At 42.2% G+C, this 15376-nt stretch overlaps 1 protein-coding gene across 12 annotated transcripts in view; it reads right to left on the reverse strand.

The window, feature by feature from the left end:
* magi2a (membrane associated guanylate kinase, WW and PDZ domain containing 2a) overlaps positions 1-15376 on the reverse strand; it is a 265202-nt gene that overhangs the window by 17794 nt on the left and 232032 nt on the right. For 9 of the 12 annotated variants that reach the window (XR_006009256.1, XR_006009257.1, XR_006009258.1 and 6 more), the window contains 7 exons: positions 11556-11587; positions 8763-8970; positions 5513-5554; positions 5312-5427; positions 4903-5095; positions 680-943; positions 29-214 (listed from right to left, as the gene is read on the reverse strand). Coding sequence is in view for 9 of the 12 variants with exons in the window: in XM_041977294.1 (XP_041833228.1) it covers positions 29-214; positions 680-943; positions 4903-5095; positions 5312-5427; positions 5513-5554; positions 8763-8970; positions 11556-11587 (1041 nt within the window). In the remaining 3 variants the exon portion in view is untranslated. The remainder of the gene's footprint in view (positions 1-28; positions 215-679; positions 944-4902; positions 5096-5311; positions 5428-5512; positions 5555-8762; positions 8971-11555; positions 11588-15376) is intronic. The other 3 variants (XM_041977295.1, XM_041977301.1, XM_041977298.1) reach the window with 2 other exon arrangements.

Here is a 15376-nt window from a genome sequence, read left to right on the forward strand (position 1 = left end):
GAGTGAGTGGGACCAGACGTTTGCTTACCTTCCTGCGGGATGATCCTCAGGGTGACAGTCAGGCCTGCGTCTTTGATCAGCTTCACGATGTCAGCGTGCGGCATGTTGACGATGGACTGACCGTTCACCGCCAGTATCCGGTCTCCCACCTTCAGCTTCCCGCAGCGGTCGGCCGGGCTGCCCTCGATGATGCGGCCGATTTTATGGGGTACGGCTGTGGGAGGATTCAGACGCTGCAGGTAAAGACGGGCTCAGCAGCAGACTGGAGGACTACCTCTGTCCCTGCTCCCTCACTAACTGAATATATCTGTCTATTTTGCCATTCGCCCAAGGCTTACGTAAGGTACCCAGGATTTTTTTCCTGTGTGTGGGCGATGCACTGATGCTCAAGGCAGCAAGCCAGAGATGTGTGTGACTGACGTGCTGTGGGAGGGCATGTATAAATGATGAGCTAGACTGAGAGGTGCTTCACTTTTTATTCAGCGACTGTTTCAAAAACCTTATTTACTTAAGTTTGACACTTACTCTGACCTTACTTACTGTGTGGCAGATGCATCTATGAGGTTTTAGGCAGAATTAAGCACTTAAACAGCTGTTATTGTAGAGAAGAGGACGTCTGATTGTACATGAGCATCTACTTGACTCCTTAAATGCCACTAAAGCTAATCACAGCACTCACTGTTGGTGGCAGCTGTTTCTGGCCTGTTGAGCGAGCTGATGATGACGAAACCGAAGCCTTCGCTCTCCTTTCGGTTAATGACCACGTCACTGGGTGGAGCGTTGGCGGCCGACGCCCTGTCCGAAGCGGCGGTGGTGTTGCTCATGCTGGTGTTGGGAGCTTGGCTCGTGTTGGTGCTGTTGGCGTAGGTGAAGTCGCTGCGTGGGGAGCTGTGCTGCGTGGAGACGGAGCCCGGGCTGCGACCGTTCTCTGGACAAGACTCGCCTGCAGGGGGAGGTAGAGAGCTGAGCTGCTGATGGAAAGTAGTGCATTAGAATTCAAGCTTTAAAACTACTGATGAATAAAAGGAAAACTGGTCACTTTTGCAACGCAACATTTTTCTGGGGAATATTTGGTGGTGGCACTCATGTGATTGTTCCTTTGGTAAGCCGGAAAAATCCAGTAGAAATGTTAATTACCACAGTTTGTTAAAGTGATATAAAGATAAGGAAACCTCATATTCATTTATAAGGACTCATGTTATAATTGACATTATTATCATTATTATGAAAATAACTGAGTGCTGTGTTCAATGTCACAGCCACAAGGAATTGTGCATTTCCTCCTTTTCTTTCATAAAATAAACAATTGGCCCAGATTTCCTGAGCTACAAGAGATGATTAAGACGCAATAAAACAAATAGAAATACTTAACAGGCAGAGAAACTGACCCTGGTTCTGATATACAACAATGAAAATACATCTGATGAAAATTTATGTTATTCTATTAAGTTGTAGCTAACTGACAATGAAATACATGACAAGGAATAATCTGGAAATACAACCCCATTTCCAAAAGCTGGGGACACTTTACAAAACATAGATAAAAACAGACGATTTACAAATCTCATGAATTCATATTGTATTCCCAATAAAGCGTAAACTACATATCAGGTGTTGAAACAGACATTTTACCATTTCATGGAAAATATGAACTCATTTTCAATCTGATGGCAGCAACACATCTCCAAAAAGCTGGAACAAGAGCAACAAAAGAGTAAAAGGGTAGCTGGTACAAACCAAAAGCAACCAGAGGAGCGTTTGACAACCAATTAGGTTAATTGGCAAGTCACATGACTGGGTATAAAAGGAGCATTTCAGAGAGGCAGATCCTCAAGAGGTGAACCAGTCTGAGACAAACTGTGTCTGAAAATAGTGGAACAACTTCAAAAAATATTCCTCAATGTAAAAACTGTTCTGTGGTCAGATGTGAACTAGTTTGTGGAAAGCATGGACGGCGTGTCCTGCAGACTAAAGAGGAGAGGGAGCATCCAGCTTGTTATCAGTGGACAGGTGAAAAGCTGCATCTCTGATGGGATGGGGCTGCATTAGTGTCTATGGCGTGGGCAGCTTCCACATCTGTGAAGCTCCATCAATGCTGAAAAGTACATGGAGGTTTTAGAGCAACATCTGCTCCATCCAGACAACGTCTCTTTCAGGGAAGGCCTTGCAGATTTCAGCAAGACGATGCTGAACCACATCCTGCATCCATCACAGCAGCATGGCTTCACAGGAGAAGAGTCCGGCTGCTGAACTGGCCTGCCTGCAGTCCAGGGGCCTCATTTATCAAACTGCGCGTAGCAAAGCGAACTACAGGCGGAGTTTGTGGTGCAAAAAGGAGCGTGGCTCTTAGGAGAATTACTATGGAATGTGTCTTTATTTATTTCTGCAAACAGCTTTAATATCTTACATGTGGTGTGGAAGGTAATAGTGGATTGTGTACAAATTTCTCACGTTTTACATCCTTTCCTTGATTTTATTCTTTGCCATTGTTGTCGCCGTTTCCTTTTTTTCTAGATTCTGTGAGTACACCTGGGTCAGAGTTTCTGTGGCGGTAGGAACATTTTCCCATCAAGTCTGGTTTTGGTAAATCCCAAAAGTTGATACTATTTGGCGTATGCCGGTTTTTGTTCCTACGCAAGCTTGATGAATGAGGCCCCAGACCTTTCACCAATACACAACATCTGGAGCATCATGGAAGCAGAAATCCAGCAACCAAGATCCAGAAGCTCCACCCCAGACTCAAGTCTTTTGCAGCCTCTAGCATGCTTTCTTCTGTGTCCAGCTCCATCCATCTTCCCATCAGCTCTGACCAGCCTCCCTGTCCCTGCTGAAGGACAGCATCACCACAGCATGATGCTGCCACTACCATGTTTAGCAATAGGGACTGTGTGTTCAGTGTTAGTTTTCTACTACAGACAGTGTTTTACATGGTCTTATCTGACCAGAGCAGGCTCTTCCGTGCTGTGTCTCCTTCGCTGCCAAATGGACGTCAACAAGAACTTCTTCATAACTTTATCCTGTCTGGTGTGTTTCTTGGTCTTCATGATGCTGTGTGTGTTTAACAAACCTCTTAGACCTTCAAAGAATAGTTGTATATATATCTTTCCAGTTCACAAATGAGCTACTTTGTTGGTCTGTCTCATAAAATCCCAGTCAAAATACATTTCAGTTTGTGGTTGTAACATGGCAAAGTGTGGAAAAGTTCTAGTGGTATGAAGACTTTTCCTCAAAATTCTTCTTACTAGATCGCCTGGAAGCTCTGCTGTGGTTTAAACTCTAACTTCGGGTTTCTAAGCTGCCACTACATCTACACGTCGAATATTTCTACACCAGAAAGTGTACAAATTGTTTTTTTACCAGAAGAAAAAAATAAAAAAAATGTAAAAAATCTGGAGTTGTGGGTGCAGGCAGAAGTCTGAGAGGAGAGAGTCTGACACTTTTAAAGTGCTGGTGGGTGTCAGACAATTAGGATGGAAGTAAAGGCCGCAGAAGGTGCCAGGCATGAGTCAGACAGGAGCCTTTGGTGGAGAAACTGACAGAGAGGGTGGATGGAGTGGGAAGAATTGGATAGATGAGAAGAGTGTGTGCTTGTATGTCTATGTTTGCAGGGAGGCGGTGATAATGAGAACAGGAGAGGAAAAGGTGTCTTCCGGGACTCCAGGTGTGAAGCCACGAAGGTAAAGAGGCTTGTAGAAGGACCAGAGAGCAACCTGCGTTTAAAACTGCTCTGCTTTTGTGCTTTATTCCACTTGACCTCACTTCATAATCCATTTGTTTTTTTTTGTTATTATGGGTGCCAATTCTGTAAGCATTATAGTACATATAACATTTGCATTCATTGTGCATTTCTAATCTTCATTTTCCGTCTCAGTTTTCATTGTCTAACACGTCTCCCAGCATTGACTCAGTCCTCACAAAAGCCATTTTGAAACATGTCCCAATCAGGAGACGTGCGCTTTGACTTTTGCTGTAGAAAAGTATTACAGTATTTACAAAATACACAATAAACTGATTTTTGTTCAATCAAACAAGCTGCAAAAGATAAAACTTTTACTGTCTGAAAGGACATTTTGCCATCTTCTACAGTTTTGACACAGTCGTGGTTTAAAGGCGGTGTGTAAGAATGACTGACATCTAGTGGTAAAGATGGGCACAGAAATGACCTTAAACACCATCAGTGGCTAAATTTCTCCCAGACATAAACATGTTTTCATGTGTGAGTGGACCCAGTGGCCAGTACATATAAATAATTAATAAATAAACAATTATTTTAGTAAAGTAATTAGATACCAATAGAAATTCAGTTTTTAATGAAACATTAATTTTTTTGTCATTGATTTTGATTTTATCTCACGCTGTACCTTTAAATTGGATGAAAATTCAGAAATCACCCTTTGAAGTTCTGATGTGTGCCATTTCTCTGGGCCTTAAAATTTCTAAAACAACCTTCCTTCCTGCTAACAGTGTCTCCTGTACATACACCAATTACATATCAAAGCATTTTTTCTCGTTGATCATCGTATACAACCATCTTTGTGACACGACTTCCGGTTTTCTCTTAAATGGCCAAAGAGCACAGGGGGCCTGACTCCTGGCTGCATTCACTTCCATTATTCATTCATTCATTTTCTAGAATGCGTGTCCAGTTCAGGGTTGCGGGGGGCTGGAGCAGCACTTCCATTATATTACTTTCTATATATTATATTTAGGACCTGCTCTGTCGCCACAGCAACCAGGTATACAGCTGCCCCCTCTTTCTCTTTCATTTTCCATCATGGCTATCCCTATAACACAACCTACAAAATTTCTTCAGAAATTTTCTAGGAATGTCTTTAAATTCCTTGTTTTGTCTGAGCAGTAATCCAGCCTGTATATCATCTGATTCCATCCCCATCTCCTCACCTACTGCCTGGATCCTCCTCCTGATGACCAGATTGACCTGGCCGTTTCGCGCCGCCCCGTGCATCAGGTCGATGACGTATCTGTGCGGCTTTCCCACCACCGGGATCCCGTCCACAAACAGCAGCTCGTCGCCAGGCCGCAACCGCCCGTCCACATCCGCGGGACTCTTCTCAATGATTGCCCCAATCAGGATCTATTTATCACATAAATGTCAGAAGAGACAAAAGATCCGAGAGGTTTTAGATGCTCACTCCCGTGTCACATGCAGTAGATGGTGGAGTGTTATCCTGTCATCATGAAAGCTCAGTATCCTGAGTTAGGGTTAGGAGTACAGAGTGTGTGTGTGTGTGTGTGTAGTGGGTTAACGGAGGAGAAAATGACAGGGTTCCATGCCCGTCGCCATACGAGCCTTCTCACGCGTGTCTGGACTCACGGGCTGCCCGGCCTCATCACCGCCCAGTACCCGGAAGCCGAACCCGGACTTCTGTCTGCGCAGGGTCACCTCGATGTTTTGGTACTCCGCTCCTGACACAAATCAGAGAAATACCATTTAACAATAACACCATTGTTTAATCTCAACAACAGTATTAATGCAAAATGAGATATTTACCTGAAGAATCCACAGGAAAAACACTCCTCGGCTGGCTGGTTTCTGGACAGAAAAAGACAGAGAACCTACATAAACAATCATAATAATGAAAAAGGAACAAATATACATTAACATGGATCTCCACAAATGCACAGGTGGACAGCACAGCAGCAAACACAGATGCTCCCATACAAGCTGAAAGGAGGCAGAAAGACTGCCTCAGCATTAATGCCATCGCAGAATTTCAGCATCATCCATAAAAGTCAGGAAGTGCTTACAGAGTGTAATATACCCGTTCATTATTTACTGCGCAAGGTGAGATGTAAGCACTGATCTGCAATCAGGGGCTTCACACTATGCCGTGATCTGCAAAGTAGTGAGATGAGCTCAACCACAGACAAGTGGCTGCGAATGAAAAATTGATTCCAGCTGTATCTGTTTTAATCATAGCGAGTGCGCTGCTGAGACTCAGCAGGGACGATGAAAGAGGAAAATCATGACTGCAGACAGGCAGACGATACAGCTGTGATCCCTGGAACACAGAAGACAGTAAAAACGCCACACATCAAACACACCTAGGACTGAACAAAATGGAAAAGCCACACTTTTTCAAGTGAAAATGCAGTAAATAAAAGACCAGATCCATTTGGCAACACTTTTTTCATCATGTGGATTAGTCTATGTTTGATTACTCATATTTTTATTAACTGTCTATTTTGGCATAAAATGTGTATATTATCATATACAGCCACCGTCCACTTTATTAGATACATCTGTTCAGTTGCTTGTTAACACGAAAATGTTAACACAGCCAATCACACGGAGGCATGTAGTCACGTGAAGACGACTTGCTGAAGTTCAAACTGAGTGTCAGAGTGAGGGAGAAAGAGGATTTAAGTAACTTAAATATAAGTAACTTAAAAGTCGTTAGTCTGAGTATTTACTAGGATTTTTACCCACAACCATCTCCAGGGTTTCCAGAGATGGTCTGAAGAAGAGGAAATATCCAGCGAGCAGCAGTTTGTCTGGACCAGGATGTCTGGTTGATGTCAGAGGTTAGAGGAGAATGGGCAGACTAGTTGGAGATTATAGAAAGACAACAGGAAATCAAATCAGCACTGGTTCCTACCAAAGGTCTGCAGAACATCATCTCTGAACACACAACACGTCCAGCCTTGAAGCAGATGGGCTCCAGCAGCAGAAGACACACCGGGTCCTCCTGCCAGCTAAGAACAGGAAACTGAGGCTACAATTCACACACACTCACCAACACTGGACAATAGAAGATGGAGAAACGTTGCTGGTCTGATGAGTCTCCATTTCAGCTCCACATTTAGATGCTCGGCTCAGAATCTGCTGGAAACATCATGAAAACATGGATCCATCCTGCCTTGGATCAACGCTTCAGGCTGCTGCTGGTGTAATGGTGGGGGGAGATTTTCTTGGTCCACTTTGGGCCCCTTAGTACCAACGTGTCCTGGTTTAACCAGCACAGCCTACCTTAGTATTGTTGCTGACCATGTCCATCCCTTTATAACCACAGTGGAGCATCTTCTGATGCTACTTCCAGCAGGATAATGCACCATGTCACAAAGCTCAGATCATCTCCACCTGCTTTCTAGAACATGACCATGAGTTCACTGGACTCCAACGGCCTCCACAGCCACCAGATCTCAGTCCAGTAGAGCAGCTTTGGGATGTGGTGGAACGGGAGATTCTCATCATGGATGCAGCCGACAAACCTGCAGCAACTGTGTGATGCTGTCATGTCAATATGGAGAAAACCTCTGAGGAAGGTTTCCACCACCTGCTTCCATCTATCACACCAAGAATGAAGGCAGTTCTGGAGGAAAAAGGAGTCGAACTCGGTACTAGAAGATGTACCTAATAAAGTGGCCTGTGAATCCATCTAGAATGCAAACAAAAACTGGTCCTGCTGTTTCCAAGCCTCCATGTTGAGTTTATTTACAAAAAGTACCTCATCATTTTCCCAGTGAAAAGGGTTACACTAGGTCAACATTTAAAATGTCCCACCCCATGTAGGACTGTTTAACAACACCAAGCAGCTCCTTCAGTGACAGGCTGCTTCACCCGCGGTGTGAAGGAGAGATACTGCAGGTCCTTCCGGCCGCATAATGCTGTCTTTTTGCACTGATTTTACACCATCAGCTCTGCTGCTATAGCACCAAAATTTCCCCACTGTGGGATAAATAAAGGATGATCTTATCTTATCTTATCTTATCTTATCTTGTCTTATCTAACACCTCTGATATCAATACAAAAACTTCAGAGGTTTTATTTGTACGAATAACAGAATGAACGATTTTATTTTGAAGAGGAACAAAAGAGAAACTCAGAGGGAGTGTTTCCATCTATATAAACCTGAAGAGTAAGTGAGACAATACGCAGAAGAGCATCAGAGGTCATTTTTCTTTAGAATTACAGAGAAACAAATTTAACTGGTGCTGGCAGAGACAGATCTCAGCGTCCGCTGGGACGAACACAGCAGGGGGTGAATAAGACATCTCCCACCACCAGTAAGGGGAACAACTGGAGCAATCCGAGAAGAAAGATTAGTCGAGGTGATTGCTGAAGACACGAGAAGAAGCCACTTTCTCAATGAAAGTTAGCAGAAGTAACAAAGAGAAAAGACGCATCTTTAGCTGCTCCATGCAGGAAGTAAATCTCCAGTATTAAATAGTCTATATGTGATTTAACAGGCTTTAAATCAGGGGAACGTATGGGGGGAACTAGTAGGAAGATGGTGTTAAATTTACATTAATGTAGCCCTGAAATTTTCATGTGAGGTTACTAAAGACCTGCATCAGGTCTATGATAGTGGATCAATAGAGTGTATAATGAAGAAAATAAAAAATGTATTTATCATGGGTGCATTGTAGTGACACGGATTCTAAAATCATGACCTCCACTGACATACAATAAAAAGCATTTATTCTAGATTCTACTGCTTTACATCCTTAAAGGCTTAAAGTGTGATGATGCATTGTGATGATAGTATAAAAAGAAAATTACTTTTTCAATATGTTACAAGTCAGAGAAAGGTAATTATGTCTCAGCAGTAAAGGTTGGCTGCTGTGTGCAGCCGCAGGATTACAACACCCGGATGTAAAGATACTTTGATTTAGTGTAAAAAAAAAAAAAAAAAAACTTTTTCCAAAGCTCCAAGTGAGTGTTAAATGTTGAGGTATGAAAATTTAGCAAGACAAAAGTTTTTAGTGTTTTCACCTGCAGTAACAACTCTGGTACTTACGCCTACTCTCATAGATAGCTCTGGACTTCTCAAATAGGTCATATGGATCTGGTTTAGCCAGTGCCAAGGCCTCGGAGGCTGAGTCCGGGACCGAGGCCCTGTGAAGATGGTGTGCTGGGAAAGGGATGCTGTGGGAGATAACAGGAGCCGACAGGCTGGTCTGAGCTGGGCTGCTCTGGCCCTGCTGGGACTCCCACTGCTCCAGCACCTGCAAAGCACAGCAGCATGAGGGGTCAGTACTTCCCTTTCAGCTCTCCTGAGCCCAGTGTTAGCTCGGTTACCATGGTAAAAACATAGAAACTGAAGAACAGTTAGCTTTAAAGAGTTTTATTTGACTATTGTCTAATCCTCCCTGAACTTACAGCTAGACCAGTCAAGCTCTGTTTGTAGGTTTTTAGAATGAGCAGCTTTTGATTTATTTGTTGAACTATGATGTGAATACACAGCTGATATAATGAGAATATAGTTTAACACTTGCCTTAAGCTCTTTGAAAATGCAAACAGTGTCCTCACCACCTCATGATCCGTTAACTGGTCATGGTGCAATCCAAGCTTCAAAACCACAGATGGTTGAGATGGAAACACTGATAATCTACATGGGCTGTTTCTCAGGGAAACTGTGGGCACTTTTTCAGATGAGTCTGCAAAATGTGACAATAGTCAGTGTTCCAGCTCTATTTAATCCCGTCAGTAACCCGTCCTTCTAGCTGAGCTAATGTTTGGGGCTCATGTTCAAGAGGAAAAACTTGACAGAAATCCAGAGCTTGACAGATCTGCTTTTTCTGCTCATGTCCACTGATAGTTAAATGATTCCTATCAGGAGGCTTACAGAACGATTAACTCAAGCAAGAAGTTAGTGAGGTTAGTAGTTGGACCAAAAATAAAAAATAAAGCTAAGCACTTCCAGGTTTCACCTAAACATAAAGGAATACGCACAACCTGATTTTTTATAAAAAGATGCGTCATTCTGGAATAAGCTATTTCCTTTTTTTAAAGTAGAGAATAGTCCATGTTTTCGCTTTGATGTAATAAAAAACCATTTGCAAATGTGCAGCAGTTTAAAGTGGCAGTTTTGACAACACCAGTCAGTCACAGCATCAGGTCTGATGTGTCAGATAAGCCTGGCCACATGAGTCACTGAACAGATAGTCGATATGACATGTTGACATGTCAGAGTGTCTGAGACTGATCCGGAGGGAACAGCAAGCCCTCTGAAAGTGAGACTGGCTGCATATGCTGGACGTTTAACACTGAGAAGTACAGAGCATGTAACTGGAAATGGACTGAGGATAAATATGAGCTTCATAAAAGCTGTGGGCAGGAATGAAAAGCATCCCCACTCTCCGTGCTCTCAGACGTGTCTGCTGCTGATGTGAAGTTTGTCTGGACCTCTTTAAGGCCAAGATTACTGCATCCAGATCACCCTCTCACTCCATTTCTTGCCTGTTGGAGCAAATGAACTGTTGATGATCTGCTGGTCACATGAACAGAGAACGCTGCCGGCTTTCATAAGAGGCATTATTGAATAAAAACACCAGCAAGTGCAGCAGCATTAAGCAGCTGTTACCTGTCTGCTTGTCTGGATTTGACAGACAAATCTCAAGAAGCTCATTTGCAAACAAAGCTCAAGGCTCAGCTTTGCTGGACAGTAAGGTGTTTCCTTACTCCTCCTGACTCCATATTTCATTCTCTGAGCTGTAGAGACTTTCCCTAACAAATGATAGCTAATAAAACTTGGCCTGAACTTGAAAAATGAACAGCGTGTGGTAAAATGGTAAACAGGTTTTATGATGCTCACAGCTCAGTGCTTTGAATTCGAGTTATCCTGAGAGAGATGGGGGACACTGATAATGCAGAGAGGGAGCTGGAATGACACAAAACAGAGGGATTTTAAGGGACAAAGTATCTTAAAAGCTGTATAGCTGGGATCTGGAATGGGGGCAACATGAGCTGGGGTCAGGAAGTGGTCAGAGCAGCACTGGGAGGACGTCCAGGCATGAAATGGATTACACACACAGTCACACAAAGTGAAACGAAGAAAGATGGGCTGAAACGCGAGTGTGGAAGCATATGAGCGTGACAAATAGATATAAACGACCAGCGTGTCTGATCTAAGAAGGCGTTTAGTGAGATAGTGTTTGTGGGCCCAGAAACAGCAAATGATATTCACATAGTTTCTGCCTAACAGCAGTAAAAGCTGCTAAACAAGACAAGCTAGCAGAGACACCAGATGAAGGATTTAGCTTTAACTGGCAAAAAAGTAAATATGGATGGAGTGAAAGACAAATGGCAAAGCAGCGACGGAGGAGTATGAAAGAGCAGGAAAGCTTTTAAAGGTAAGAAATGATAAATGTTATTAAATGAAAATAAACCAGATAGAATCTGGGCCATGCCAAGAAAATCTCATCAAAGATGGATAGTGGCACTATTCCTGTAGCATAAAAGCATAATGCAAATCCCTTAATGGCACCGCGTTGGGCCGTGAATCACGTCTGACTTGCAGAATTAAAGTCTAATGTCACCATAAAGTGGCTACTTGGACTTTTTGTGCTCTCATAACAATAAAGAAAGCCCGAATATCAAAAGGAAGCTTTTGTTAAAGCCACAGACATACAGCAAGTCATCAGTAGAGTTAGTACGACAGAGAAGGGGCAGAAAAGTAATTCCTATAGCTTACAAATGAATTGCAAATAGTATGTAGACAGCAGCTGTAAAGTAAAAATCTACTTTATTCTAACGATTAAAACAACAGAAATAGGGCTAATCCTGATTTCTGAGGCGGATATATGTTACCTGCTTTGGGGTCTTCCATGGTGAATAGTGACCTGTAATGTTAAGAAAACAAAACATGCTTTAGGCAAAATAAAAGATGGGAAAAATAAAGGTTAAGAAACAATATTAAAGAAAACATCTAAACCACATGAAAATGACAAATGGGAGGCAATAATGCCTGTGGATGGTGAAGAGGAGAAAACATCTGGAAAGAAGAGGGGAAAAGAATGATGATGACAAATAAATATGTATGAGGAACGGACAAATTGTGGAAGTAGAGGGAGATAAGAATAAACACTCAAGAGGCTGGAGAATGAAAAAATGATGGATCTGACGGAAAATTCTTGTTTTTTATTTGGAAGGAAAAGGGAGAAAATAATAAAAACTGCTTCATAAAATCTGCATTTTAGATCTCTGGTAACTTTTTCCTAAAACAGACGCATCTCGTCTTAGTTGCTAAATCCTCCATCTGTGGTTTAAGTCATGATTATCTGACAGATTTCAGTTTGTTAATGTAAATGATGAGTCTTCCTCACACCAGAATAAGTCACAGAGTTCCTCAGGGTTCTATACTTGGACCAGTACTTTTCAGATTATACATGCTTCCCTCAGGTAATATCAGCATGATATAAACTTTCATTGGTATGCCGATGATACTCAGATTTACCTCTCCATGAAGCCTGATGAAAAGATGTCTTAAAGACATAAAGACCTGGACCAGGACTGAGGTTGTCTTTGGACCTGAAGAACTCAGGACTTTGTCTAGCTAGGTAATTAATCTGGATGGCATTAATCTGGCTTCTAGTACTACAGTGAGGAACCTTGGAGCTATTTTTGACCAGGATTTGTCCTCACATTTAAAACCGGTTTATAGAGCTGTCTTCTTCCACCCACGTAATATTGCTAAAGGGACATCCTGTCAGAGTGATGCAGAAAAACTAGTCCATGTTTTTGTTACTTCCAGACTGGATTACTGCTATTCTTTATTAATGTTCTGTCCCAAATATTCCCTGAACAGTCTCCAGCTAATCCACAAAGCTGCAGCAAGGGTTCTGATGGAAAGTAGCAGGAGAGATCATATTTCTCCAGTTTTACCTTTTTTCATCGGCTTCCTGTTAAATCCAGGATAGAATTTAAAATCCTTCTCCTCTCCATGACCAAGCTCCATTGTAAATCAAAACCCTCATAGTTCCAAATATTCCCAACAGAGCTCTTCGCTCTGAGACTGCAGGTCTACTTGTGGTTCCCAGAATCTCTAAGAGTCCAATGGGAGGCGGAGCCTTCGGCTATCAGGCCCCTCTCTGATGGAACCAGCTCCCAGTTTGGGTTTGGGAGGCAGACACCCTCTCTACCTTTAAGATCAGGCTTAAAACCTTCCTTATTTATAAATCCTATAGCTAGGGGGGGTTTCACCATCCCTTAGTTATGCTGCCATAGGCTTAGACTGCTGACAGACCTCCCATGATGCACTGGGCTCCTACTTTTCATCTCTCTGTTCCTCGTCTTCCATGTAAAAACCTATGACGGTGTGGGCACCATTGACTTATTTCTCTCTCAGCAGGTCTTCCTGGATAAAAGTTGCGATGCCTGTTGGCCTCTCTTTCCTGGTCGAGGCAGTTTCCTTTCCACTCTTGCAGCTCAGGATGGGAGACTAAACACAATCTGTTGGTTTTCCTTAACTAGGCTAATATTGATTATTAACTGGTTCAAACTGATTTGTCTGTAAAGCTCTGAGATGACGTGAATTTGTGCTACCCAAATAAACGCTGAATTGAATTAAACTTTATGGGCAGGTTGTGTTCAGACTAAAAACTATTTTACCTGAAAAACAGCTGTCGGTTTTCTTATTACAGCAGTGAGAACGAAGCTTAAGACCTTAGCAGATTTTTCTCCCCAAAATCACAAAATGCCTGCTCAGTGGATTTCCATGAAAAAGTTGTCTGAAAATCTTCTGACTGCTGCTTTTTAGAAAAAAACATACTAAAAACTCTTCTCTTTTCTATTGGGAATAAAAAAAATGAATTTATGAGATTAGTATGTCATTGTATTCTGTTTTTATTTAAATTTTACACAGTGTCCCAACTTTTTTTGGAATTGTACTACTAAAGTACTTTGTACAGCAATATTTGCCTAAATTCACTTACAAATAATAGTATCCCATTATTTTATTACCTACTTTTCTTTGCTAGTGAATTTCTTGCTTTGTTACTACTTAAAACTGACCATCTCAGGGATGCCTAAGCCAGAAGAGCTATGAGAGGAAGCTTTGTCTAGTCTACACAACTACAGAAATAGACTGAGACATTTCAAAGTCTTGCATACAATACATTACTCTAAAACTAAACTTAGTAAAATATATGATTTAGTGTCTCCTGTGTGACAGACGTGATGGTGCAGAAGAACCACCGGCATATGATACGGTCTTTCTAAACAACTCGGGTCTGACGCTCATGTAGATTATAAGCTGGGGATGTTTGGCTGCTGAAATGAGACAACGATGCTTCCTGATCAACAAAGCCAGACTCTTAAAGTGGGAGCTAAGATAGAACAGACGCTATAGGAGAGGAAACTTTTAAATGCTTTCAGAAATTGTGAAAACCATACAAAACATTACTTCATGAGACCTGACTGGAATTTGATTTGACTTTAAAGCAACATCATATAACTCTCCAGCCTTTAAACTCTGGCTTATTTTGATGCCACAATGAACATTTGTTTATGTGGTAACCTGGAGCGTCCTGAGGCTGAAAAACCACATTTCACAACTTTTCTGTCCCAGTCAGGAATCAGTCAGCAGCGTTTAGCTTTACGGCAGCAGGTCCTATATACGCAACTGATTTTAAATGCGCACCGAGGCTGACAGACCACAGAAATGCAAAAGGACATAATGCGAGGAAGTAAGGAAAAGAAAGACAAACCGGGACAGAGCAAAAGATAAGACAAGAGTCAAGATTAGACCGACTTTTACCGGCTGGAGAGATCTCAGTTAAGAGATAGGATGCAAGATGGATGCTGTCGTTAGGGGACATAGAAGTGCAAAAATCTCCCAAAGTTCAGCTGTGCCCTTTAATGGCAGGCTGCATTTCTTTCTGATAGTATATTTATCTTGTATTACACCTTATTGATCATCCATCCATCCATCCATCCAGCCATCCAGCCATCCAGCCAGCCATCCAGCCATCCAGCCAGCCAGCCAGCCAGCCAGCCAGCTTTTTCTGTATGTACTTTTTGTTCTGGAAAGTTCTGGTAGAACTGATATAAAGATATTAAAAAACAAACAAACAAAAGGATAAAACATACTTGAAATAAAAGCAGGTTAACAGAAAACAAAGACCAAACACAGAACGTAACATTCCCACAAGAAGCCGGAAAACCAGAAGCAGAAATGTTTACAGTCTTTTCCCCATCAAGATCACCAGCTGGACGAGACTGTTTAGGTTTTTATTGATGAGGCCTGACCTCACACACATCATGTGCAGCTTTAGGCATTAAACTAAACCTCTACACACACTTCGAACATCAGCACATGCTAGGACTGTTTTTGTGTTGCTGTGTTACAGAAAACATTTGCGAATGAATCGTTGATCTGTCAGGGACCCCAGAAATGAAAAAGCTGTACGTAAAAATGCTCTGACTTTTACTTAAGTGGGTTCAGTTTGTAATACAGCACAGCAAGCTAAAGGGCAGACCTTCCTCTTTCTCCTTCCAATCCATTTTGTGGTGACCTTTCAAAAGGTACTCCACACATTGCTGCTTTTTAAAGCATTGTTCAAGCACAACAACCAGAAATCTACCCTGACCATGGAGATCACAGAACAACCCGTAAAAGCACAGCAGCAGAC

Source organism: Melanotaenia boesemani, chromosome 23, assembly GCF_017639745.1.
Source record: "Melanotaenia boesemani isolate fMelBoe1 chromosome 23, fMelBoe1.pri, whole genome shotgun sequence".
Classification (NCBI taxonomy): Eukaryota; Metazoa; Chordata; class Actinopteri; order Atheriniformes; family Melanotaeniidae; genus Melanotaenia; species Melanotaenia boesemani.